The sequence below is a fragment of the Ammodytes marinus genome, assembly GCF_949987685.1.
Source record: "Ammodytes marinus genome assembly, chromosome: 13".
NCBI classification, from domain to species: domain Eukaryota; kingdom Metazoa; phylum Chordata; class Actinopteri; order Uranoscopiformes; family Ammodytidae; genus Ammodytes; species Ammodytes marinus.
The window spans coordinates 9,332,588-9,358,659 of record NC_137217.1 but is presented as its reverse complement, the minus strand read 5'-3'; the positions used below and the strand labels follow the sequence as shown (position 1 = coordinate 9,358,659).

At 43.8% G+C, this 26,072-nt stretch overlaps 1 protein-coding gene across 3 annotated transcripts; it reads right to left on the bottom strand.

The window, feature by feature from the left end:
• Positions 1 to 26,072, bottom strand: dop1a (DOP1 leucine zipper like protein A). Of its 3 annotated transcripts, none has more exons than XM_080040080.1 (37): positions 25,752 to 26,072; positions 23,723 to 23,921; positions 23,224 to 23,405; positions 22,968 to 23,138; positions 21,655 to 21,844; positions 21,040 to 21,138; positions 20,808 to 20,907; positions 19,794 to 19,903; positions 18,901 to 19,015; positions 18,660 to 18,780; positions 18,202 to 18,321; positions 18,003 to 18,120; positions 15,598 to 15,831; positions 13,586 to 14,108; positions 13,052 to 13,335; positions 12,799 to 12,951; positions 12,575 to 12,675; positions 12,173 to 12,438; positions 9,346 to 11,488; positions 8,684 to 8,795; positions 8,323 to 8,505; positions 6,867 to 6,992; positions 6,606 to 6,740; positions 6,408 to 6,463; positions 6,165 to 6,269; positions 5,916 to 5,982; positions 5,568 to 5,712; positions 4,825 to 4,904; positions 4,095 to 4,204; positions 3,811 to 3,960; positions 3,062 to 3,123; positions 2,671 to 2,823; positions 1,719 to 1,855; positions 1,545 to 1,600; positions 1,271 to 1,435; positions 930 to 1,059; positions 1 to 584 (listed from the first exon to the last, which is right to left on the bottom strand). In XM_080040080.1, exons 2-37 carry the CDS (start codon positions 23,858 to 23,860, stop codon positions 276 to 278), a joined length of 7,449 nt encoding a protein of 2,482 aa, XP_079896206.1. In that variant the 5' UTR covers positions 23,861 to 23,921; positions 25,752 to 26,072; the 3' UTR covers positions 1 to 275. The 3 variants fall into 3 exon arrangements, 2 of the variants coding, with proteins under 2 accessions (XP_079896206.1, XP_079896207.1); XM_080040081.1 differs by having other exon boundaries at positions 23,723 to 23,918; XR_013845170.1 differs by lacking the exons at positions 1 to 584; positions 930 to 1,059; positions 1,271 to 1,435; ... (3 more) ...; positions 3,062 to 3,123; positions 4,825 to 4,904 and having other exon boundaries at positions 3,821 to 3,960.

The following is a 26,072-nucleotide window of genomic DNA, read 5'->3' as shown; positions in this document are numbered from 1 at the left end:
GATATGGAATGGCACAGCATCTTCACTTAGTCCAAAAGGACTCACATGAAATGTTAAAAGTCAGTCATCAAAGATGCTCCATATGTACAAATAATTAAAATTAAATACCATAGCTTTTTCGAAAAGTAAAATAATCATTATAAATACAAAAAATGTACAAACTATTTGTCCCCATTTGTGTTCCCTTTGTTTTCTTCAATGTACAAGTTGAGGTTTTTTTCACTAGTGTTGATCAGTAATAGGTTAGTCCCCGTCCCTCCCCTCTGTTGTTGTTCTCACGTCTTGATAAGGCCTTCTAAAAAGTCTTTCTCCACCATCTCCTCGATGTTCTGTCGAGCTCGACTCCAGAAGACCTTCTGGCTCTCCAGTTTGTGTCCCTCCTTGTGCCCTGGCATGGAGCCGTCTGCGGGGTTGTTGGTGTAGGTGGAACCTGAGCGGCTGCTTGCCTTGCTGTTGAACACCTGACTGAGCAGGTTGAAGAAGGGCAGCAGCTGCTCCATGTTACGGATCACGTAGAGCGTCAGCATCAGGTGACCCGGCTCCCAGGTGAGGGTTTGGGTGGAGAAGTCCTCCTCTGGGTTTTTCTATGAGAGAAAGAAATGCATTAAAAATGAAGATCATATTTTTAGCATTTATCTCTTAAAGCTATAGCGCATGACTTTTTTAAATTTCTGCTCAATTAAGGCCATCGCCAAAAGAGTTGACACAAAGTTGATTAAGCCCTCAGCTCCACTGTATGTCTCAGTATGCCAAAGATAACAAATTGGTAAAAGTGAAATAATGTGCTATCCTTCAGGTGGAGGCAATGCATCATGGGTGAAATGGGTCCTTGAATAAGTGTTTCCCTGAACATACTCTTTGTAAGTTACAGTAATTTGTCTCCACCATTGAACAGCCTTGTGTGGACAGAGTGAGTGAGAGTGAGATACCTTGGCTCGTTTCCTCAGCAGCTTTGCCAGTCGGACCACGTAGGGTTTAAACTCTCTCTGGTGAGTTCCCTGACGTCTCACCTCCAACCCTGAATCATCTGAAGCCTCTGGGATGAAGGCCCAGCGGTACCTAAGGAGGTAATGAGGCAGGACTCACTTAGAAATAATATGAAATAATATTCTTATGCAGTCCACGTACTGATATTGGGTAACCATTTTAAATTGTCATCGCAAATGATTCCCGCTGCATTCATCCATTCCATATTATGTCAGTTACTGATTGCCCAATCCAAGGCGATCACATGTAATGCCTATTGAGACCAAAAGGTGTCTGTACTGACATTTGGAACTGAGGCAGGCTCTCAGGAGGCAGGGCCAAGGCCAGATCCAGCAGTTTGCAGGCAGACAGATAGAGGTTGAGCCAGCGCTGGCTGTTGTAGGAGGTGGAGAAGCCGTTGCCACCAGAATAGGTGGTTTCCAGTCCAGCCACAGACGGCCCTGACGTCCTAGAGAGAGACAACAGGGGATGCATCAGCCATGGAACACAGGGGGGAAGACATGCATTATGCTCGCATAACGCTGCAATCCAGTTTGTAATATCAACAGATAATGTACCTTGTTATGTCCTCATCTGCTGTTAACTCCTGCTCCATCAGAAGAAACACCTGGACCTGCAGGGAAGTAGAGGCTGAATGAGTGTGTGAGTAGAAGAGTGAAATACCTAAAGAAAGTCATGATGGTGTAGCAAGCGAGTGAGAAAGACTATAGTGTTTGCGATGTGGTTCTCACCAGTTCAGTGATCATGGTGGGCCACAGTGAGGTGAGGTGTTGAGGGGACATACGCAGCAGCAGCACTCTGAAGAACAGGAAGACCTGAGCATGGAGGATGGGCACCTGAGGCAGACGCAGGCTCTCCACCAGACGCTCTGCACACACAAACCACAAACCTTCAAGTCTTTGCACAGTGAACATTGGTGAAACATGTAGGTTAATAAACCTCAGGCAGCTGTCCTTATTATGTTACAACTGGGTTTCTTTGTCAAGTTGTATGAGGTCTGCACAGCTTGCTCAGATATAGATTGCCTTCCACAAGTCCTCATTTCCCTACACCAGGTTAAAATAAACCAAAATGTTCCTTTGACACCAGGGTTTCCCGCAGTGCATTATAGTGAAGGGCGGCTGTCTAAACGACGCATGCCTCCGGCCTTAACTAACGATGCTGCCCGATTGGCCCGTCATTATCGTCATCATTTTTTCCCCTTTATTGCGTGGTCATATTTTCTGATTTATTAATTAAATTGGACTTGTCTTTCTAGTGCAGACACGATCACTTGACACATCTTGCACAGTATTTTAGTCTGTACCAAGTCAGAGTCCTCAAAGTGTAGAACTAGTGTTACCTTTCTTCTCTAACAAAGGCCACCTTTCTGCCTTCTTCTAGAAGTTTTTCAAAACACGTCAATACACACTGTGGCTTTCTGCTACCATCTCAGCATGAGCTGAACACTGTTTCGGCTTTGGGGCTAGGGTGGAGCGGGGCACACAGTTGATGGAAGGGTTCGCTGCATTTACCACACAGTAAAAAACCTTCACGCCACAGCGTGCGGCACAATGATCATTTTATTTGGATCATCTTGTTTTCATGATCGAGAGGAGACAAAATGGTGATCGACATTGAAATCAAATGTAATCTCCCAGCCCTCGCTACAAAATCAATACACGTACAGTATGTTTTGTTTACCTTGTATATCTGGCAGGTATTTCTGGTACTGGTCCACTTCACTGCTGTAGATAGTAAAGGCCAGGCGTTTGAGCAGCATGGCTCTCTGCTCCAGCTCAGCGTCTCTGTTAGTGAATAGACTGAGAGAGCTGCTCTGGGCTACAGCCACTCGGGCTAAAGGGATACACACACACACACACACACACACACACACACACACACACACACACACACAGTCATTATTAGTTAGGTATTAATGATCTATATATTGATCAAATAAAATGGATTAGACTTGACTAAAGCATTTTGTTTTCAGGATGCAGGTTTTATTCTGCTGGAAAATGTCAGAAAGAAAAAGATTATCTGATAAATGGTCTGTAACTACATCTATTCATAAAATCATAAAGCTTACTCATGAGGTCTCTGAATGTGGTCTTGTCATGAGTCATCAAGTGGTCAATGATTGCTCTCCAGCTGAAAATTAGGAAAACGTTGGTGACGTTAGACTAACATTCCACAAACACAGCCCACTTATATGTGGCAATAACATCTTCAAAACAACTTCCAAAGTAATGCAGGAAAAACATGTATTGACACTTCAGAATGTTTCTCTGGAGTCCCTTAGGTTCCTATTTGTACATTTTCAGAATGCTAAGACTGTCCTCTATTTTCACAACAACATGTATACTGTTATTTCTCTCTAACTGAGAGGAAACACATCGTCTTGCTTCCTCCTTAATACACATATCTAATAAAATAAATCTAAACAATAGCCAAGCTTTTCCCTTGATTACACTGTGGTTGGATTTTCAGATAAAAAAGTTTTTCCTGTAGCAAATTGATGTGGTAGTAAAATGATAAGCCATTAGTGTTCTAAATGAAGTGTAATATAGAAAACATAAAATATAAATACTGGACCTTCTTTTTTACAAGGATACACTCAACCTGAAGGATACACTCTTAACAGTTTGGAAGAAAAAGATACAACTACAGGAGCTCCATCACTGTGTATTAGCTGGTTTAGGATGTCAGGGTCTTAAATGCATCTTTAGTCATATATATAATTTTTTTTTCTCTCCGTGTAAAGACCTGGGCTACATGTTAACACCAGCTGTAAAAGTGGTATCGCCCACACAAAGTCAACTCTCCTCTCCTACTCACTGGCTGACGCAGGAGGAATCCATCTGGAAGAAGGTGTGGTCCATGAAGAGGTCGAAGGCCTCTTTCTTCCAGGCGCGGCGGGTGTACTGATACCCACTTAGGCTGCTCAGCAGTTGGATGCAGGCCCGGTAGCTGGGGGCGTTGTGAGCACTGCCAGGGAGCAAACAGGAAACATTAAACATGCAGAAGATCAGCTAGGACTTAGTTTCACATTTGGAGAAGAAATATCCGTGAGAACAACGTTGAAAAAGAAACCCAGAAAGTAGTAAAAAGTTGATCCCCACCTGTGGTTGCGGAGGTAGGGCACTACGTAGTGCATGATATTAACCAGCAGTGGGATCACTCTCTCCTTCTCATCACTGTAGAACACCATGTCCAACAGATGAGCCAGCACCTGACAAATTAAGACACCATTCATTTACGTCAGTCTTACACCTGTTGTTAGTCACCATGGCAACACTGAATGACATTTCTCCAAAATAACAGTAGAAAGTAGCACGTCATCTCTTAACATTGAACTACTGCAATTTTGCAGCTGGAAAATCATGTACAGGATATGCACCATGTAACTGCACCAAACATCGGTATGACAAGCTCAACTGCAGCATTATGTTGATATATTGCCATGAATACACCCAGTAATCAATAAAGCTGCAAACAGCAGTGAAACACAGGCAGCATCTAAATAACTAGCTCCACCTGGAGCTAAAAAAAAAGCCAGTGATTTCAATTGTTCTGCTCAGCTCATTCACAGTACCACAGTAAGTCCAGAACATTGATTTGTGGGTTAATAATAATTGAAGCAGGAGTGGGGTCGATGGATGAATTAGCTATAAGGAGCTCAGAAGAAGAGTGTTAGGGTACTGCAGAGCTGTTCCTGAATCCTGACAGCAACAGGCATAAACATTCCTGATACACGCTGCTGGTAAAATGTGATTGAGAGCAGCTTGAGACAAAATCAAGATGAACTATAGAAATAACTGTCAGGGCCACAGAGACGTGAGTGTGTTTTACCTCGGCCAACAGTGTGAGGGCGTGCACGCTGTACACTGATGGAGTGAAGCTGGAGGCCTCCATCACTGTGAGCATTAAATCTACAAAACACACATACAGACACACACACATAGCAAACATTAGCAGCAGCCGAGGCAGAGGCTGCATAGTGGCAAGGTATTAATACTGCCATGCTGAAGCCTGCTGAACATATTCCCATTTCACGTGCATTTTGTAGTGCATGTTAACAGGAGCATATTTTGATGTTCTAGTATCTCACTTTCAGATTAGTTTTCCCACTTGATTTAGCCAGATAACATTACACCATGAAATTAAATACATCACTGGTATTTACACACAAATTATCTTTCTCTTGCCAAAATACATAGCGCCCTGAAAACAAATACTAAGAAGGTAAGTGTCCAAGCTGCCTGCTTAACTAACTACTCCTACATCACAAACAACTGATATGGACTAAGTGTTGAATTGAATAATCATATGCCAGGAGAGAGAAGATGTACGATATATTTACACTAGAGTTTGAAATAACTTACAATAGCTACTGTCAACATGCACAGCAGACATAGGTTGGGCACATTTCGACTTGAATGTCATGCTTGTGCTACTGTATATCATATTACACCATAGCACCCATACAGATATACAGATTTTAGTGTGTTTACTGTGATACCAGTTGTTATATTCTGCAGCAAATATCCAATGAAATAGACACGCTCTTCATTGGAAACTTGATAGAAACACACCTTCTACATCAGTTTCCAGGTTGTTTCCATCCACAACGATCTGAGGAGAGGCCTTCACCTCCAGGTTCCTCCTCAGCCACGTGGTTTGCTCCAGAGAGGAGCCTGCTATGGTCCCGATGGCCTCCACCACTTTATGGGTCACATCCTGAACACATTCATTCATTAGTCACTTCAGTCATGTTCAGCTATATTATTGCACTTTGGATTTCTCTATAATTATGTACGTTGATTGTGTGTGAAACAAATGTAAGACTTGTCATAAGATGAAAAAAAGGGAAGGGAAGGGAAGGGAAGGGATGAAATACAGTTTGCGGGTTGAGTAAGAGTCAACGTGGTTTCAGTAATTACCTGCAGCTCCCGTTGGTCCTTCTTGCTCTCCAGATTGGGATTCTTCAAAATGAACTCATTAAGAACTCTGGAAAAAACAAAAAGAAAGGGAGAACTGATAAATAAGTTAAAGAATGTAATGTGGAAGTGAAGCAATGTGCCATCTTTAAGGACTGGTCGATTCTGATACATGCTGTGACTATACCCACTAATATGCACACAGTATTATAATGAGTAAAAAATAACAGTAGAGAAAGAAAAGAAACTAACCCTAGTATAAGAAACTGTCCGGGGGCAGGCAGGCCTAATGGTACGGAGTCCTTCAGCAGTGCCAGCAGGGATGGCCAGCTATCTACTAAACTGGCAGCAGGGATCCTATGACATAAACAGGCCACAATCATGAAGGCAAAGTAAAAGCTTTGAAACAAAATGGGGCCTATATCATTTACATTAAATAACAATAGCTATAGTTTAAATACTGTATATACTGCTGTTTGGAAGTGGTGGACTCACCTCTGGACATAGGCATAGAAGAATTGCAGCATACAGACCTCCAAAGAGAGGTGCTTCTGTAAGGAACATTGAAAAAATAATGAATTATTATGTACAGCCTACAGTTCTACAGTGACTGATAGCCTCCTTATAAGGGAAATTGTGATGGGGGTCCGGTCAAATCATTTAAGCTAATGGACTCCTGAAACAAACACCAACCTTGTCCTTTGCAATGGCAGGCGGCTGCTTCAGCACCTCTTTGACCGTCTGCATGACCGTCTCAGTGCGCATGGCGCTAACCGAACGCACCAGCTCTACCAGTAACAGCTGCTCTTCACTGGCTAAAGGAATCACCTGACAGACATGGATACAAGATTCCAAAATTCTATTTGACAGATACATGCTTTATGGGCATTCTTTTGAGAACAACAATGGTGAGAGAATAAAGAAAAAGTATCCACAAGTTGTTAGAACACCCACCTTATTTCTGACTGGAGTTTTGACCTGTTTCCTCTCATTCCAAACATAGGCAATTGCTGCCATGAAGTGAGCGCCATGATTCATGGAGATTGGACCCAGCAGCTCCAGGATTTGCTGCCGGAGGTTCTATAGATTTAAGCAAAGTAACAGTAGATTAGACCTAAGCAGCTCATAACTTATTATGAAAACAATCTCTGTAAGTCATTCCTGTAACTATACACCCTTTAAATATCTATCAGTGCATTTTGCAATATATTGTATAAGGAATAACATTACTGAACGCAAGAAGTAAATCGAACTGTAGAATTTCCTCAAATCGCAAGACAGAAACACATTTAATTTTCACATATGTACGCCATGCTAACTTCCACATTTATCCTGAGATAAAATAAACATCATCTGAATTACAGTTGAGCTGCTGTTAAGGTCTGTGTACTCAGTCCAATATGAAATGCTCAAACTGGCAATGCATGGGAGTTAGTTGCAAAAACAATTTAAGGTTTTTAGGCCTTTAATTATTCCTCCTGCAGGGACACAGGGCCAGTAACAATAACAAACTATGTTCTGTACAGGGTAAAAATATCACTATTATCTCAGTGAAAATGACATTACCAAGCCAGCTCCGGAAAAACCATCATCATCTGGCTAAAGCTAATATCTACTTGCAGACGAACACAGAGCTATAATTGCTGAAAATAAGTCCTTCAGTGCCTGTAGTGCAATGTTGCTCTTTCTTTGGAAACCAGTAATCAAAGTATTATGCGTGGAGTTAAAATACTTTCTCTTTAGAGCATTTTAGGTCAGTCTGCCCACTTGTTTACATTTGCTCTTGGACTGATTTTCACTTTGCCATGAACGCTGCATACTACAGATGCGTGTCTTATTACTGACCGCTGGCAAGGGCTGCAGGAGACATTTGAGGTCATTTGAAATAATTTGTGAGCCAAGTGAAATATATTAGTGTAGTAATACTTTCATCATCATTTTCAACAAGATATGCGTTAAAGGTGGAGTCAGCGATTCTGGAGACAATGGTTGTCAAAATCAATTTTTGTCAAAATCAGTGAACATCTTTTCACAATCCACTACCTGTCCATACTGTGCGTGTGTTTAAAATACATCTGGTGTAAATACACAACCTAGGCTCTGTAAACTGGTATGTTAACAAGCGGAACGTACAGGGCGCCCACAGTAGCTAGCAACATTCACAGAGCCTAGGCTGCGTATAGACACTGGATTTTCTTGGAAAGGTAGCAGATCATGAGGAGATATTTACAGATTTTGAAAGAAAGGGGTGATTTTGACTAGTATTTTCCAGAATCACTGACTCTACCTTTAAATTATGAAAAAGGCAAACTGGCAAACAACTAATTATCATCTCATCTGGACTGACCAGGACCTGCAAACACTATGCTATCGAGTGTCTGATAAAGAATTCATGTTGCGCTCTGTGTACCTTGGTGGAGCCCAGGTTGATGTTGGAGGTAGAGGCAGCTGAGGCGGCGGCGGGCTTGTCTGAGCTGTCGGCCTGGTGCAGGACGCTCCACAGCATGGTGACGGAAGACATGATGGTGTGGAGGATGGACAGGATGCCTGACCGCGCCTCAGCCAGGTGCTTCTGGTCAACACTCACTTGTAACTGAGAGGCAGAATATACAGTCAGACTGTCAGTGCTTTTATTCTATTATGCAAGAAAAAATAAAAATAAAACAGATATCTTGATATATGCTATATAAACAAGACTTTGTAGAGGTTGAAACATTTCTGAGAAATGGAAAAGCAATAAGCAGTAAACTGTTGGTGCATGGCGCCCTCACCTGGTGATACTGAGAAGTGGGATCCAGCAGACAGTAATGGATGATGGCCGTCACCCCCTCCAGCACTGTCAGAATCAGGTCAGGAGGGATGCAGAGAGCCATCCACTGGGGTCTAGACGATATAGAGAGAATATGCAGTTTAATCTATGCATCCTTTTCAATTTATGTTACTTTATTATTTTCTATGCAAATATTAAAGACTGAAGGTCAATCACAGTAGGTACATCCGAAAGATGGATGATGTATAAGAAAGCCATTACATCCTCTGGTATAGAGGGCCATCTGGTGTCCAAACTCTGCTTAGCATTTAATTGCATTGTACTGCCTGTATGAATATAATAACTAGATGTAGAGTTTGTATTAATATGTTAAACGACTCTACATCTAGGTACAATATTCAGACAGGCAGTACATTTGCATAAATATTATTCTTCATATGATGACCCATCAACAATGAGACCTTTTGAAACAGATATGAAACAAAAGGGTGACACAAATAGGTATGGCACGGTACGCTTATTTTGGTACCCTTCCAAACTTTTGACAGTGGGCTGGCAATGCAAACAGATGCATGACGTACCATACCAAACTGAACTGTACAGCTCGGTGGAAATTAGGCATTAGTATAGCTCATCAGAACAAAACATGCTAGGTGTTAATACCTGGTGTCGGTGATCCCGGTCTCGTAGCGGTACTGCTGGAGGAGATTGTCCAGGTTCCTGCACAGCTGCAGGGTGACTGAGGCCACCACCCTCCTCAGCACCCTGCCCATGTAAGGCAGGGTGGCTGTGATGAGGCCTATCCACTGGGGGTGCATCTTACACGCGTGGTGCTGATGCAGCGCCCGGATCACCGCACACAGGAACATTCCCTGGGCCGTGATTGGCTGTCCGTGGAGGTACTGCAGTGATGTCATCGGCTGCTGAGGGTTGACGTGCTCCACTTCGCCACCTATGATCTCAAAGCCGGCCCCAGGACCTCCTCCGGTCCCCGCACCTCCTGCCACTCCTCCCACAGACACTCCTTCTCCTCCTTCTTCTGCCGGGAGCAAGACCCTGTGCTCCAGGACGACCAGGCTCTGAAGCAGTCTGAGCAGCTGTGACTGGACGGCGCTGCAGCTGTCTATCTGGTCTTCTGATAGGTTGATAACACTGTCCTCTGAAAGACCTTCTTCCACAGTGGCCATGTTGACCCCTGCCCCCCGCTGCTCATGCCACTTCTGGGCGCTGAATATAGAGGAGAGCAGGCAATGGAGAACCACCTTCTGGACTTTGCACTTAGACAGGACGTCGCTGATGAAACTAGCGAATCCCTTAGCCGAGCTGTCCGTCACCTTGACCAGCTCGCTGAATAGAAGAGTTAGGACCTCCACACTGGTCAGCTGCATGGCCCGGTTCCCTGCCAGGTCCTGCTGGCCCGACACCAGGTGGGCTGAGTAGTAGCTCCTGAGGAAGTAGAGGCAGAGCGAGATGATGATCTCCAGGTACATGGCGCTGCGGAAGGAGTGGGAGTGGGAGTCCTGGGGGATGGGGCAGTAGAAGTCTTTGCCCATGACGGAGACCCTGTGTCGGGCCAGCAGGTTCTGGAGCAGGGAGAGCTGTGGAGTGTAGGTGTTGTTGATGCTGGTGGTGGAGATGGCGCTCACGAAGCCCGAGGGAGCGGCTCTCAGCATGGCGGCGATGGCAGACAGGGCGTGGAGGGCCCGGGAGGAGTCGTACAGCTGGAGGTAGAGCAGGACGTGCTGGTAGAGAGGGTGGATGTTAAAGCGAGGTGGTGGGGCGGAGGAGGGTCTGCGCCCCGTGACGTTGCTGACCCCCCCCACGGTGCCTACTGAACCCCCACTGGGAGAGCCTGTGTCGCTCTCTATCTCCGACACCTCGCCCTCGCCGCAGCTGTACCAGTTCTCCAGGTCCAGGCTGTCCCCGAAGAAGATGCTGGGCGGGCGCAGTTTCTCGGCTTGACTGGCCAGTAGCTTCCTCTGCCTCTCCTCCTCTTTCCTCTTGGCCTTCTTGACCTTGGGCTTGGCTCCGGGATATTTGTCATTGGCCAGCCTCTCCATGATCTTCCCTTTGAGGCTGAGCTGGGTGCTGCTGTGGCTACGTTTGCGGGCCTGGAGGTCGTCCACCTGCAGGTTGTGGTCGGGAGTGGACGGGTCAGAGACGTCGGGTAATGTGATGATGGAAGGGGACGAACTGTGACGAGTGATGCCTTCTCTGTGCTGCTCCTCTGTGGATATATCGGCCGATGTAACGGAGAAGAAATCCAGGGTCCCTCCTGCAAGCATCTCAGGCAGAGTCTGGTGGTTGGGGTTGAGAGGAGGGCCAGAGTCCAGACGGAGCCCAGTGGATGTGTCTGAGGAAGTGCTGTCTGTGTCTGTCTGGGGCCAGTTTTCTTGGGGAGTTGAGACTTCAAGAGACCCCTCGTCTACCAAACTCAAAACCCTGTCTATCAGCTCTTTAATAACAGAGGACACTACCTCCTCCACAGAGTCCTCACATGTGTCATCTGTAGAACCAGGCTGTTGCTCTGAGCCGTTGACTGTGCAGTTGACACCATCTACTTCCTCAAAGCTGCAGTTTTCCACTGTGGACGAATGAGAACCGCTGGATTCAGAGCTGTGTGGCTCCCCCTGTTGGTCGACAGGTTGATATTCCCCAGCTAGATGCAAGTTCTCACTGCTCAGGCTCAGTAAGGACAGGCTGTCACTCAAAGGGTTGACGGTCAGACAGAACGGCTCCATGTCCCCCATCACTAGGCCTCGGAAGTCGTCGCGTGCCATCCTATCCCCTTGGATCTGACCAAAGTCTAATGAAAGAAAGAGGGGTTTTACATAAACAGGGAATTGCTTCAAGATGTTTTTATTGTTTGGAGTTAATATGGAAACAAACCACATACAAAAAGGGAAACTGTAACAACTACTAAAACAAAAACAAATATTTAAAGGTCACCTATTATGCAAAATGGTTTCCATGGTTTTTCAACATAAATAACATTAAGGTCAAAAAATGTTTAATGCTTTGTAATTTTTTTGTAAATAGTATACTATTGTATAAATATAAATAATTTGATGCACATTGTGTAAATACTTGTTTAAAGCTGATAAATTCATATCAGATAATCATGAGCAGTTGACTGAGGGGTGGTAATAAATAAGCTTTGGCATTTATTTATACATTTATTTTATAAATATTGTTTAAGAAAGTTATACTTTGTGTTATTTGGTGTTATGTGTATTTGTTTAATGTGTCATACTTGCTCTTTTTTTTTTTTTTTTTTTTTTAATACAAAATTAAATTAATTGAAATATATTAGACTCGGTGTGACTGTAGACTTTTAAAGTATCAGAAAAACAACCTTTTCTCACCTGTGATAGGAAATATAAAGTTTTTTTTGACACTACGCCATGAAAAACGGTTTCTAGTAGAAACCCAAATTACAATTGTAAACCTGACAATGAGCATAATGTGAGCTTTAATGGCCATTGCTTACTGTCTGAGAAGCCAGAGTCCCTGGTGTAAAGGGGTTCAGGTGGCTCCTGTTCAGGCGGTTCAGGGAAGGCCTGGGTCCAGTGGCGCTGGGCCTGTACCCTCTGGATGGATACTCTGTGTGTCTTGGGGTGGAGCAGAACCAGGAGCAGAGGTTCTAAAACCCGAGCGATGTCATGTCTCTGGAGGACCTGATTCAGCCACGCTCGACCAACGGCGCTAGTGCACGGATCCCAATAACTCAGACAGTCCAGCATGATGAAAAGAGATCTGAAGGACAAAGGGAAAAGGTGTTGAGAGGAGGAAAACATTAAAATGACAGTGAAAAAGTATTACAAAATTCAACCGTCATAATGGAAATTCCCTTCCAAATAAACTAAACAGTATTGTCACGAGGCCAGCCTACCTGTCAAATGTGCGATTAAAAGGAGATGACTTGGTCATGTTCAAATCTCGCGTCAAATGCCACAGCACCGAGAACTTCACGTGCGCCTCCAGCCGAATTCTCTGAAAGAAAAAAACGAGCTTCAGCATCGATTTCAAAGAGAGACAGTGTGTGTGCAGAATGAGTGATGGAGTCCTTGTGCTGTATATTGTGTGTATTTCATGGGTATGTTGTACTGTAAGAACCTTGTCTCTGTGCATGAGCTGCTGGCTGATGACGTCCTCACAGATGCTGGAGGAGGGCACCAGGTTGTGGAGCTGGTAGAAGAGCTCCACACTGCGTTGGTGGTGCTGAGGTGTTCCTTCACTCAACTGGCCCCATAGGATCAGAGCCACACTCTGAGGAAAACAAGATGGGAGATCAAACAGGGTCAAGAACACCATCACAAAAACAAATGCCCACCAATAGCTCAAAAGTAACTCCAAGCCAGATCTCCACCTTGAAGAAGTCGGTCTTGTCAGCGATGTACTTGAGGATTCCCTGTGTGAGTGGAGGCCTGATGACCACAGCTACTCGCCCCTGGCTGGGGCTCATGGGCTGGGCGGACTCTGAGCTGCCGTCTGAGGCCACGCTCTCTGCTGTCACCATGGCCACAGACTGGGTGAGTCCCACCAGGTCCATGAGCAGAGAGATGGCCACGCCCTGCAGGCTGAAGTCACTGGCCAGGCAGCAGGCATCCATCAGGGTCTGCAGCCACACCGGTAGACGCACCTGCTCACTGTCTGTGTTCAAGCAGGGGGGGATTTAAAGAATTAAAAACTGGAATAAATCAACGATCGTAGCATTTTGTTAGCTACGGTGGGCCCCATTGTTTCCATACCCTAAGTTTACATACTAGGTTTTATTTCAAAGGCAAACACAGTACTGACTGGTAGCGATCGTGAGGAGTTATTCACTGATTTTGACCAAAAGTGATTTTGACCAAGCGTTCTCCAGAATCACTGTCTCCATCTTTAATTGAATTGAACTTACCGAGCTGTTCTTCCTGTGTGGGTGAAGACTTGAGGTTGCCCTCAGCAATGTAGACAGGGAAGCTGGAGCATTCCAGAAAGAGCTGGCAGGCAGCAGTAAAGGCAGCGACACACTCCCTCCGAACCATCCCTGATTCTGAACATGACTCCATATGATCACTGTGCTGGGAGCTCTCTGAAACCAAGGGCATGACCTCGCCTCTCTCACCGTCAGCTCTGTCCACCCGCCCGGGGATGATGTACAAGGAGATGAGTCTGGAGAGGAACTGCTGGAAGTGTTCCAGGCAGCGCTGCATGACGGGTTTGTCCAGAGGCTTGGTCTGAGACGGGCCAGAGGAGCTCCGGCCTGTCCTGACGGCAGGGTTGGGTTGAGGGGTGCGCTCCTTCTCCTCTGGGCCGTCTCCCTGGTACTGGACGAAGTCTGTGAAGCCACTTTCTGAGGATAAGCTGCTGTTAGGGTTTTCCAAGTCCTCAAACACCTCCCCGCCGCAAGCTCCAGCTAGCTCCAGAGTAGCGGGCAAAGCCTGTGAGAGGACAGTGGAGCACAGGTGAATAAGGAAGTGAGCGAGCTAGGATAATACCAAGTGTAGATTGATTGTGTGTATTCTTATAGAGAATTTGTGACCATAATACTCTTTTTTGATCTTTCGTTCACCAATATTTTATATATATAGCAGGAAAAGTCCGATGTGCAACCAATATTAAACCTGATGAAGGCACAGTTCAATGAAGTGTCACAGTAAGTCATTTAATTGAGTATTGATAAATCCATCCCTTTAATATCTCAAACTATATAAGGCAATTGCAAGCAACGCTTTATGCCAATATATAGTTTGAGTTTTTTTTGTTGCATCCAGCTTCAATTGTAATGTGATGCAGTCACATGACTTCTATTTGGTAAATGTACTGTACACTAGTAGTAGAGGTCTCACAACATTAAGCATCACTGCACTGTGCTGTGTTCTGTACACTGGTCGTTCTACAGCGAGCCTGTATGCACAGCTGTAGGGTTTAACCACATGAACTTGTGTACACTGAGCTGTGCACCAGGCTACCATCCTGCTGCAGACACACTGACAGACTTCAGTTCTCTCAGTTCTTTGTCAGTCAGCCTTTGGGAGCCCCAGGGCATCCTGGGATGGAGGCAGCAGGCACATTCTGGAGCCTGGACTCAGATGGCACGTTAGCGAGCACGTTCTCTCTATGCCCCTAAGGGTGGGGTGGTGGGGGTGGGACCGTTATAGTACTCAGTGGATATATGTGAAATGTTTTCCACTCTGATGGATATGATGCTCCCAAGAGGCATCACATGCTAGTCTACTCCTCTTTCCTGAGAGAAAGGGCAGCCTGGGCTCAGCTGTAGGTTAACTATCTTCTGTCTTTCTACTTCTGCCCCTCATGGGCCAGGTTAAGGGTTAGTGGAACTACATTGAACTGAGGGACACAACTTCTAATCATGCCTCATTGAGCTCTTAAACACTTCAACAGCCAGGTTACTGGACAGGGACCAGAAGAGATCAGGGCAGCCAAACTATCATTTTGTTCTGTACAAGTCTTCAAATGCCTTCTGTCGAGGGAGTGTGGGATGGCAGGGCCAGTCATGGGACCATCCAGCCAACCGGAGCACAGGGCTGGAGGCTGGCAGGAGCCAACCAGGGCCGGACAGGGCCCTGCTAAGGGACCAGGGCACACCATCAGAGCCTGACATACGCAGAACTTGTAGGGGACGGGGGTCAACCTGGGATTTGCTATGACTAGAAAAACACGGCTCATGCTTTTATCAAGACAGGCTTATCAACTGGCAATGTTTTCAAAAGCAAAGTTCAGCAAAGTAGTGGCATCTGTTTTGGTGCGTGTGAACAATTTTCATTTAAAACTGAACCACTGAAGCGAACAGATACTCTGATCTTATCTTGATCAATGTGACAGCAAAAACTTGCTATTTCTCATTCCCTAATGATTATAGCATTGCCCTTTGTTTTTGTGGAAACATTTTGAATAGCTTTCTCTTACTCGTTTGTCCTCCTTGTTAGCGGTGGAGTTTGCAAGGCCCTGAGTGCGGGGGCCAGCGGGCAGGGTCAGAGGGGACACCAGAGGAGGCTGCACTTTGCTGAGGATCTTGGAGCAGAGGCGGAGGCAGTGTGTGAGCTCCCCCAGGCCCAGAGACTGCAGGTGAGCAGTCAGAGCCGCTACCATGCGCAGCAGCAGCTGAGGAAGATGCTCCGTCTGGATCTCTATGTAGGTCTCCTGGACATGTCGGGGGGGGGAAAAGGCAAGTGAGGATTAAAGGTGCATTGGCTGGGTATTTGGAGGGAGGGGAACATGATAATGTAGAAATTAAGGCTCTTGACTTAACTAAGGCTGGTGCTGCTGGAGTTTGACTGACTTTTATTGGAGTCTATAAATTGTCATGTAATGCAGTTTGCTTAATTGAATTTGCCTAATTACACATTTACATAGAATGATATTCTTATCCTTTTTACAGCTGGTTATCTAAAGTAAAACATTAAGCCCTTAATATAATGAATTATTCAACAACTGATACAAAGTATTAATATATATTATAATAACACGTTGTATGTTAATTACATTCGGATTTTAACAAATAATGTCCGTCTCAATTTCAGTGGAATTACAAAAGTTATCTCCTACCGTCAGTTTCAGTTGAGTTAACTATGACTCAACAAACACATTTTTTTTTTACAAAAAAACACAATAAAAATGATAATATGAGCATCACACCATGATGAAATAGATCAAAATAGTCATATTTCTTACAAATATGTGAGCAATGCAATAGTGTATAATTGCATACATGCTTAATATAAAGCACACATACACACTGGGCAGAGATTTCATTTGCACAAGATCCACACCAAACAGCCGGGTTAAGTTTACACCACATGTAATGTAAATAATGTTATAAGCCCACTCCTTCCGCTGGATCATTTGTGGCATTTAAAATGACATGTCAGTCAGCCGTTGTGAAATGATCACTCAAAGCAGGGGGGGAACAAGAGGGGATGTTGGCAGGACGTTGCAGAAATGTTATCATAGCCTCAGTGAAGCAGGGTGAGGTGAAAAAGCAGGAAAGAGCAGTACTTTACCTGGCAGATTACCCTCATGCTTCTAGTAGGCTTCAAGGAGAAAGAGCAGATAGTTTGAACAGACAGGAGCAAGCAGAGCACAGGCCACACAGCATTTGGTTTGCACAAACACACACTTTCCCGATCTCCCTAACAAACACCCAGAACTCGCTCTTTCAAACAAATACACTCACACACACATACACACGCACGCACACACGCGCGCACACACACACGCACACACACACGCACGCACGTGCACAACCCACACAAGCCTTTTAACAGGGTAATAAAGGAGTAAGGGATTTCCAAACTATTCAGATTGGAAATACTGTAGTGTACAGACAAGCATATTTCAAAGAGGATGCAAACAATATTATCAGCAGGGAAACTAAAAACAGACATTTTTGAACCTGTGTATAGATTGCAAAGGTACTGTATACAGACACGGGAGAGAAACAACGTACAGACATACACACACCTCCCGAGGTTGGCCATAACATTCCAGAATTGGTTTAAAAAAATAGTCGGACAAAAAATCTGACAACACGGACGTCAAATTGCAAACGTTTATGGAGGGTGAGTGCTACTTATAAGGAAGACCCTGGATTTTGAAAGGAGGTGTGTGAGCCATAAGGGACTGAAGAACAGAATGAGATGGAAGCCCAAGCAAAGGCCAGGAGACAAGGGACGGGAGGAAGAGGAAGAATGTGGCAGAGAGATAGAAAAATAAAGAGGAAAATTCTGATAGTCAGAAATCTATAAAAAGGAAGGGAAAAATAATATCATGGAAGGATAGATTGAACGACTGGATAATGACAAAGACAGAAAGGGACATCAACAAATGGGTAAAAGAGTTTAACAGTAAAAGAAAGGCAGAGTGAATTAATAGTAAGGACAGAAAGTGGATGAAAAAGAGAGAAAATTAAAGACAGAAAGATAGATAGATAGATAGATAGATAGATAGATAGACAGACAGACAGACAGACAGACAGACAGACAGACAGACAGACAGACAGACAGACAGACAGACAGACAGACAGACAGACAGACAGACAGACAGACAGACAGACAGACAGACAGACAGACAGACAGACAGACAGACAGACAGACAGACAGACAGACAGACAGACAGACAGACAGACAGACAGACAGACAGACAGACAGACAGACAGACAGACAGACAGACAGACAGACAGACAGACAGACAGATAGATAGATAGATAGATAGATAGATAGATAGATAGATAGATAGATAGATAGATAGATAGATAGATAGATAGATAGATAGATAGATAGATAGATAGATAGATAGATAGATAGATGCCTCACCAAGGAAACAATATCCAGCAGGAAATCAACGAGCTGACAGAACTCCACCAGTGAGAGCTCTGGGGGATCTGAGCTCCCAGCATGCCGTGGTGCATGTGCGCTGCTGTTTACAGTCCTCCTGCAACAGAAGCTTATTTTAGGGGATTCTGATAAAAAGTTCTCCCCGTTTTTTTTTTACTCAGAATTATGAAGAACAAACCTGCAGCACTCCTCAAACCAGCGAGCGATGTAATCCCACATGTAGTACGGCTCAAACGAGTTGAACAGGAGGTTTGCCGTTTTGATCAGTTCCGCCGTCTTTTTGTTCTCTCGTAGTTTGCTGAGAAAAGGAAGGCTTAAATCAGCATCATGCTACTCATAGTTCGTATGGATTAGTAAATGAACGTGGTCCCTTATAATGCTAGTGGTTAATACCTCATTTAAATCGTTACATTTTAAAAATCCTAAATTACTCAAATTTGGTGTGAAAGAAAAATAATATTAATTTTCACTGAATATCTTGTGTGTATATTTCACATTCACAAATTCTGACTACCGGCTATTTTTCATTATTTTTTTTGTGTTCATATTTCTATGTTGTCATTTTACTTATATAAGATCAAGAATGAATTAAAATCGTTAGCTAAATTAGAAGGGGAAGTGTTGTAGTTGACTGACCTGCTGAGGTGTGTTTGGTCTTTACTGAATGGACTCTGGTTCTGGAGGTCCAACTCAGTCCGGCACTGTGTGTGTAGAGTCCTGAACACCTCGATCAGAACGTCCTCTAGGATGGCTGGGCCTGGAGAGACACACATGCGTATACACTCAGTGAATATGTTACATTTAGTTGCCGTGTGTGTAATATGCATCATTGTTGACACGCTTTTGTGTAAATACTTATAGACTGGTTAGAAGTTACCAAGCTCTGGTTTGTCCAGTAGACTGATCAGGATGCGAAATGGCTTAAGGTCGTGCATGAGGACGCTTTCCTCTTCGCCGCCGCGAGCTTTGCCCTGCAAGATCCCCACCATGGCCTGACAACAAACAAACACAAAGCACACAACGCTATTACAGTAGAGTTCAGAAAACATAATATGTAAACTCTAGAGCCACGTTTGATACAGCAGAGGGCACATTCATTTGTTTTTGATCCCCTTTTCATATTTGTTTCTTAAATAGAACCAATTTAATATTTCCATTGAACCCCCTTTGATTTTTGCTCTTTCTGTGTGTGTTTCACGCTTCGCCGGTCACATAATGTGTTGAAGGCGGGAACAGACGGTCTCTGTAGTACCGACCTTCTCCCAATGGAGGGAGCTCCATCAAACTACCTTAGAGCAGATGGCAAGTGAGGAGGAAACAAAACAAAACAACACTTTCAAAAACAAAGCTTCCCCTTGTCGCTCTGTGCTACAACCCCTGGAGTACCAGAGCTTGTCGAACGGCACGAAGGACAAGGCTGTTTGGAGCGGCAAAGGACAGATTATACAAGTTTGTCTCTCTGTGTGTGTGTGTGTGTGAAAAGTCTTTGAAAGAACAAATGATAGGCTACTGGGAAAAGGAGAAGAGAGGAGGACAAATATGCAAACCCCATAGATGTTGTGGGTGAAGAAGGATTAAAGGGGGTCTGGATAAACTGTGGCAGGGGGGGGCCAGATCTGTTGAACTGAGGACGAACCCCAACTACTACAAACACTTCACCACGTCACACAATTACACGTTGGATCTCAGGAGACGGCGGATTTTTTGGGAAGTTTAAGTTTACATATTATACCACGCAGTGACCTATTTCCAAATAGCGTGACACCTCACCTGGACTAGCATGTCTTTGGAGAAGGTGTTGAAGTAGTGGCTAGCGTGCTCCTCTGGGTTGCTCTGACGAGTGCTGCGGGGGCCTGTTTTCATCCCGTTGTTGTCCAAGCCTTTTAAAACAAACAAGGACACACAGTTAGAATTGCATAAACACTCAGCATATCCAGAGATATAAGTAAAGCACTTGTCCAAAGAGGAGCAAATGAAGATTCAATCAATATGGAGATAACCTATCCGTATCTTCCAGGTAATCCTCTTCTTCTGTGTTAAGTCCTAATTGCCATATTTTGAGAGGTAGTGCCAATTTTCAGTATCATTAATCAGTTAAAAAATGTCAACCAAATAGCTGGTGACGGCAGTCCTGAGCCCACACAAAACATATGAGTATACATCTTTCCAAAAAACCCTGACTTACAACTCATTATCTGCTTCTTATCTATCTATAAATATGACATATTGCATCACACTGCAAGCTGTTTTTGAGAAGAGTGTAAGCTTGATTATAAGCATACATCCATACATGCAGTACATACACACGTACATACATGACATACACCTCAGCCACACAGCCACTTACCAGCATGTTAATCCGCAGCGAGTTGCAAGCAAAAGAAAAGAAAGTCAGATAAAAGTATATTGCATGTTCAACAGAGCAGACACATAGCCAAATCAGACATCAGAACAATGTGAATGTATGGGTTTGTTCATCAGGTTTCCCCCATTCTCCATGTAAAATGTCTGTAACTCCTTTGAGTCAATGTCTTTTCATTATAATAAATAATACTATTGTATTCCTGTTGGATTATGCTGTGAATGGTTCAATGTCTACTAAAGGTCAATACATGTGTGAATTCATACAGCAACTTCCCCAAATGAAAATCAGCTTATTTTATCCCATGGTCAAAGTCTCTCTAGAACTGCACAACTGGTGCGTCTGAATGTCAGAACTGTATGTATGTATGTATGTATGTGTGTCTGAGTGTGTGTGTGTGTGTGTGTGTGTGCATTTCCCACCCAACAACCAGGCGTAGAGCCTGCGGTTGAGGGACATGTCTCTTCTCAAAACCACATGCAGAGCTGCTGACAGGATCCGGATCATGTCAGGATGGGTCGCCTGAAGGTAACAGAACAGAGCAGAACATTTCAACACACACACACACACACACACACACACACACACACACATTTACAACAATAGTTATATAGCTATATACAGCTTTACTGTTGTTTCAGCCAGTTTCTTTACCTGGCTCATATGGAAGGGAAAGCAGAAGAGGATCAGGTCCAGCGTGCTCCTCTGCACTAGCACGCTTGAGTCCTGAACTGAGGTGCTGACTGCCTCAACCTGGTGAGAACAGACACCTCTATTAAACCTGCCTGTGTACATTGCATGAAGTGGAACATTATACAACAGTAAACTGTTTACACCATTTGAACCAACACTTTTTAAACCACTCAACCGACTTAATGACGCTCCTCATATCCTGGGTTAAAGATGCGCTCAGTAAAACACATTGCTCATGCCTATGTATATAAAATGACCCATATACTTTTATAGGGGGAGTGTGTTGACATACTTCTGAAAAACGCTTGGGATTTGTTTTGTCTAGTGACATTCATCTCACAGTTTACAGCACCTTTCGCTCAGACTTACCCACAATGTGAAAACCCCCCTCCTTCTATTCCAAATGTAAAATTTTACTGATAGTAAAGAATAATAATGGAAATATTAATTAAATTAAGTTGAAGTTTTGGAAGAAGGCTGTGTAGTAAATAAGTAGAACTTTCAGGTGTGCCAACGTTCTTTTTTCTGCTCAGGGACACGGAAGTCTGTCCTTAATTAATTTGATGCGAGATGTACCATGAGCTCGATGTCACTGCCTATGACATAGAGCTGGTCCTCCATGGAGAGCTTGCGATTGAGGTGCAGCAGAACAAAGGACACTCCAGGAAGACGCACAGCAGGGCTGGTCAGGATGCTGCCCCACAAGGCACTGTAGAAGGCTGACTGCTCCACTGCTGCAGCCACCTTCTCCAACAGGGTGTTGGTTCTATGAAGAAAAGACAGACGATCATTTAGCACACAGCAGCACTGACTTCTATAATTAGTGTACCATCACTTAACAGCGTACAGCACACTCATGTAATCTGTAAGTAGGCAAAAGATATGAGCAGCAGATAGAGCGATACATTATCCAGTGTTAGGTAGAGCTCTCACTGTAGACCTTCAATTTGCCACCTAAGCTTACTGACTACAATCTATTTCCAGCATCTATACATACATAACTCTAAATTTAATTTGGTAAAAATAGAGGAATTTTTCAAATCGCAATTGTTATTGAGGCTGACAAGACAGTGGATTTTATTTTTTTTAAAGTCTAGAATAGCTTTAAGATACACAGAAACTGAAATGACTTCGGTGTGGTGACTGAATTACTGAAACAACAAAGAGTGAAAGGAAATTACAAGAGCAGGTAATTAAACTAATGCAACGTGCTGTTTACTTTGGCAATCTGACAGAAGCAAAATACACTCAAATAATGAATGGCAGATACAAAAAATATAACTTGTAGTATTTAATTAAAAAAACAATATGACAGTCTACATGTTGACCTCTATGGATTGTGTTCGTGAAGTATATAGGGACACAATTTTAAAGAGCTGCTGTTCATTAATTCAGCTGCTATACCATTGCTGTCACTGCTAAAACAAGTTCCAAGGTCTACCATGAACATGTGTTATGATGCAGTCCGCCTCAGCCATTTACTGTATGGCACCCTGACATAATATGCAACTACAGCGCCCTCTAGTGAGAGTAATTATGGTAGCAGTAATGAGAGGAATCACTTTTTTGTAATACTAATTTTTGAGATATCATTCACTCCTACATATAAAAAATAATAACACTTATCATAGTTGTACCCAACAATGAACATGTTTAAATGTGTAAAACTAAGCAGGTTTTCTTTAAGAGACAGGAGTCTTGTGATGAGTATTGAGTTTGTAACATTAGTCTTGCAGTGACTCATACAGCTCATGTATCATTCATACAATCTGAAATCAATTCCTTCCCACATTATGCTATGAAAGGCCTTCTCCTAATGGCCTGTTCCAGTGTCCAAAAGTGCACTTTAAGATCTGTGGTGTTTTTCTTTCCATCCCTTCTCCTCTCACCTGTCGTAATACTCGGAGCCCTCCTCCAGGCCTGGCAGTACCCCAGTCAGTAGCCCCTGTAGACCTGGTTTCAGAGTCTTTCCCAGGGGCAAGTAGTAGGTCTCATAGAGGCCCAGCAGCACAGGCTTTACAGACATGGCGGCATTGGAGAGTAAAGGGAAGAGCCCAGAGCTGTGGTGATGAAAGAATATGTGTGAGTGATGACTGCATGTTTAATCAGTTGCTGAAAACCTTCTGTGTAGCTAATAAGTGTCACCTATAAAGAAAAAGGTCCTTGGCCAGCCTCTTGGGTCCAATGATCTTGAAGATGATCTCGTATGTTTCCAGGGCCTTGCGGTGGACCCCGCTGGGCAGGGCAGGGTGGAGGCATTGGGCCAGCCGCTTGCCTATCGTCAGCTTCTTGGGAACCACTTGGTATTTTGCATTGTTCTGCAAAACCTGAGACGGGATGTAAAAAGCATGGTGGATATGAGTCATGCACAGGTAGCAGAGGAACAACCAGGATGTTTAGCTCCACAACAGCAAAACATACTTTTTAGGTCCCACGTCATAATAACGGAGGCTCACAAAACAAAATGCTAAATGTTTGATTCAGACGTTTTTGTAGCCATGAAAACGTTCCATCTTGATCAATAGCAGTTGTATGTATTATTCAGTCTGTTAATACAGTGCATACTTATAATGTATTTGTCTTCTGTCCAACAACTTGTGGGTGGACAGTGTGTGTCAAGCGGGGGCCTGTCAAAGAACCTTACCTTGTTGAGTTTGCCCAGGGCAGAGATGAGGTCTGCCCACTCACTGGAGTACTCAAAGTTCTTGAGGGCTTTGTCCACTGCTGCCACATAGTTCCTGTACTTGGAGTCACTGAGCAGCTCCACTTCCTCAGCGTTCATTCTCCTGGGTGGTTATTACGCTAATGTCAAACACCAGGCACACGTACGTACATCACACCTGCTATCAAAGACAAAAGAGATGAGAGAAACAATAGAAGGTGAAAAGAAAAAGAAACAACACCGACTATGACTTAAAGTGTAGTCATTGTCAGGCAGACTAATAACTTTGTCGACTGATGTCTTGCCAGGATACAACTGGAGCTATTTCTGTATATCGAGTCATATAAATCAGGGGGAGTAAAGTGGGACATGAGCTGCCATCTATCGTTGCTATCTTTGTTTTGTTTTTAGTGTTTGGGAAAGAGGCAATATGACCGACATGCTTATTCATTGAATGACCTCACAGGAGAAAAGTATCTGCATAGTTTAGGTAAGACAAGGAGTCATCCACTTTCCCACGAGGCATCTCCTGTCACTTCTGCTATGCAACCAAAACATATTTCAAAAGGAATGGCGTATAAAACAACATACTTCTGCTTCTGGTGAACAGGAGGGATGAGTCTAATTTTGGTAGTTAACGTCCTGAGGCAGTCAATACAGACTTACCATGAAATGGGCTATTGTTGGCAGCACACAGTAAAATGCTACAAGCTAGCTACCATTGTAAACACAAGTACTGTTGGACTATAAACTGTTGTAAATGTAGGTTAGCTTACAAGCACATGAACACACCTATATGACAGGCCTTATGACCTTTAGTTACTCAGTGTTAGTTTGAGAGGAGGAAAGGATATGAGGCCAAACTATTATCCCAATAGTATGTGCTCTTTTGATATTAAGGGCATTACATTTATGATTAGATGAGCACGGCTGGTGATGACATTATTGTAGTAGGCTAAGCTTTGCGCTCTAAGCTAGGCAATGGACCATTTCACTGTAGACATGTTGTAAACATAAGTAGGCGGCAGGCTGTTCGACTCTATAGTTACCTCTCTTTTATAAGAGTTTGAAGTGCAGGCTAACAACTGTTGGTGCATCCACACCAAATGCTTTTGGTGTGTGTATACGCATCATTACTAGCACATGAACACACACCTAATATGACAGGACTTATGACATTTAGTTACTGAGTGTAATAGTTGTATGGAAAAGGGTTAGTAGGCCAAGCTAATGTCCCAATATATATTTGAATAATATGTGCATCACGTTGAAGAGGAGCTCAACAAATTTAGAGAAGCCGAGTGGCATTTCTGTTTAGCGTTTTGCCCACTAAGCGAGGCAATAGACTTATTTTTACCTTAGACCTTTTGCCTTGTCAAATAATGAACAGGTACAGCTAACAGCATAAATGACAGCTCAGCACCGTTGCCCAGGTAACCACATGAGTAAGCGCGCGGGCAGCTATTACTAATTGATGCTATTAATCACACCTGTGCTTTTTCCGCGGTGACAGGTCGACATGTCCACCGTGAAAAGTATCTAAAGGAGGTGGACAGGGACTAACTAAAAACGAGTCTGACACGCGTTTAACTTGCCAACTTATTATAGCAATGTGGGGTTTAACGTTGTGTGCGAGAGACGTGGTTCTTGCCAGCTGTCAGTTTTTCTCTAACCGAGGTAAACACACCTAAGTAAAACTGTCAAGTGTCGACAGCACAGTGACGACAGAGCAGGTACGTTCCCCATTTACCTCTCGTCCAAAATACACAAACAATGTTTGTGCTGGAAAATACACAAAACGAAAAGTAATGAACCCACATTTGCTAAATATTAACGAACCCCTTACAGAACTTTAAATGTGTGTATAACGAATAGAAAAAGACAGCGTTTGTTACTTACAGGCAGCTAACAGCTCCCTTTTCCCTAGCTAGGTGAGGTGACTTCAGCTAACGTAACCCACACGGTATGGCACATTGTAACGTTAAAAACGGTAGATGACTTAAAAGCTTACCGTTTTAAGATATGGACCAGCAACTGTCATTCAATCATGTGTCCGGGACATATGGTTAAAACGGCTGCTGACAGCGTCAATAATACGAGCAGCGAGCTAGCTAACGCTGGTAGGAGGGTGTTTAAATGATGGAGATGCAGGGCCCGGCTCCGATGTCACCCGTTCATTGAAGTCAGGTCCCTTGATAATGAGGTTTTGGAAGCAGATAATGGGGTGTTCATATTCTACATATTCATTGTTATCTTAATATTGTCCCGCAGTGTCTGAATAAACAGAGATGAGCGCGTCGGTAGCTTCCAGGGGCAGGGATACAAAGCGAAA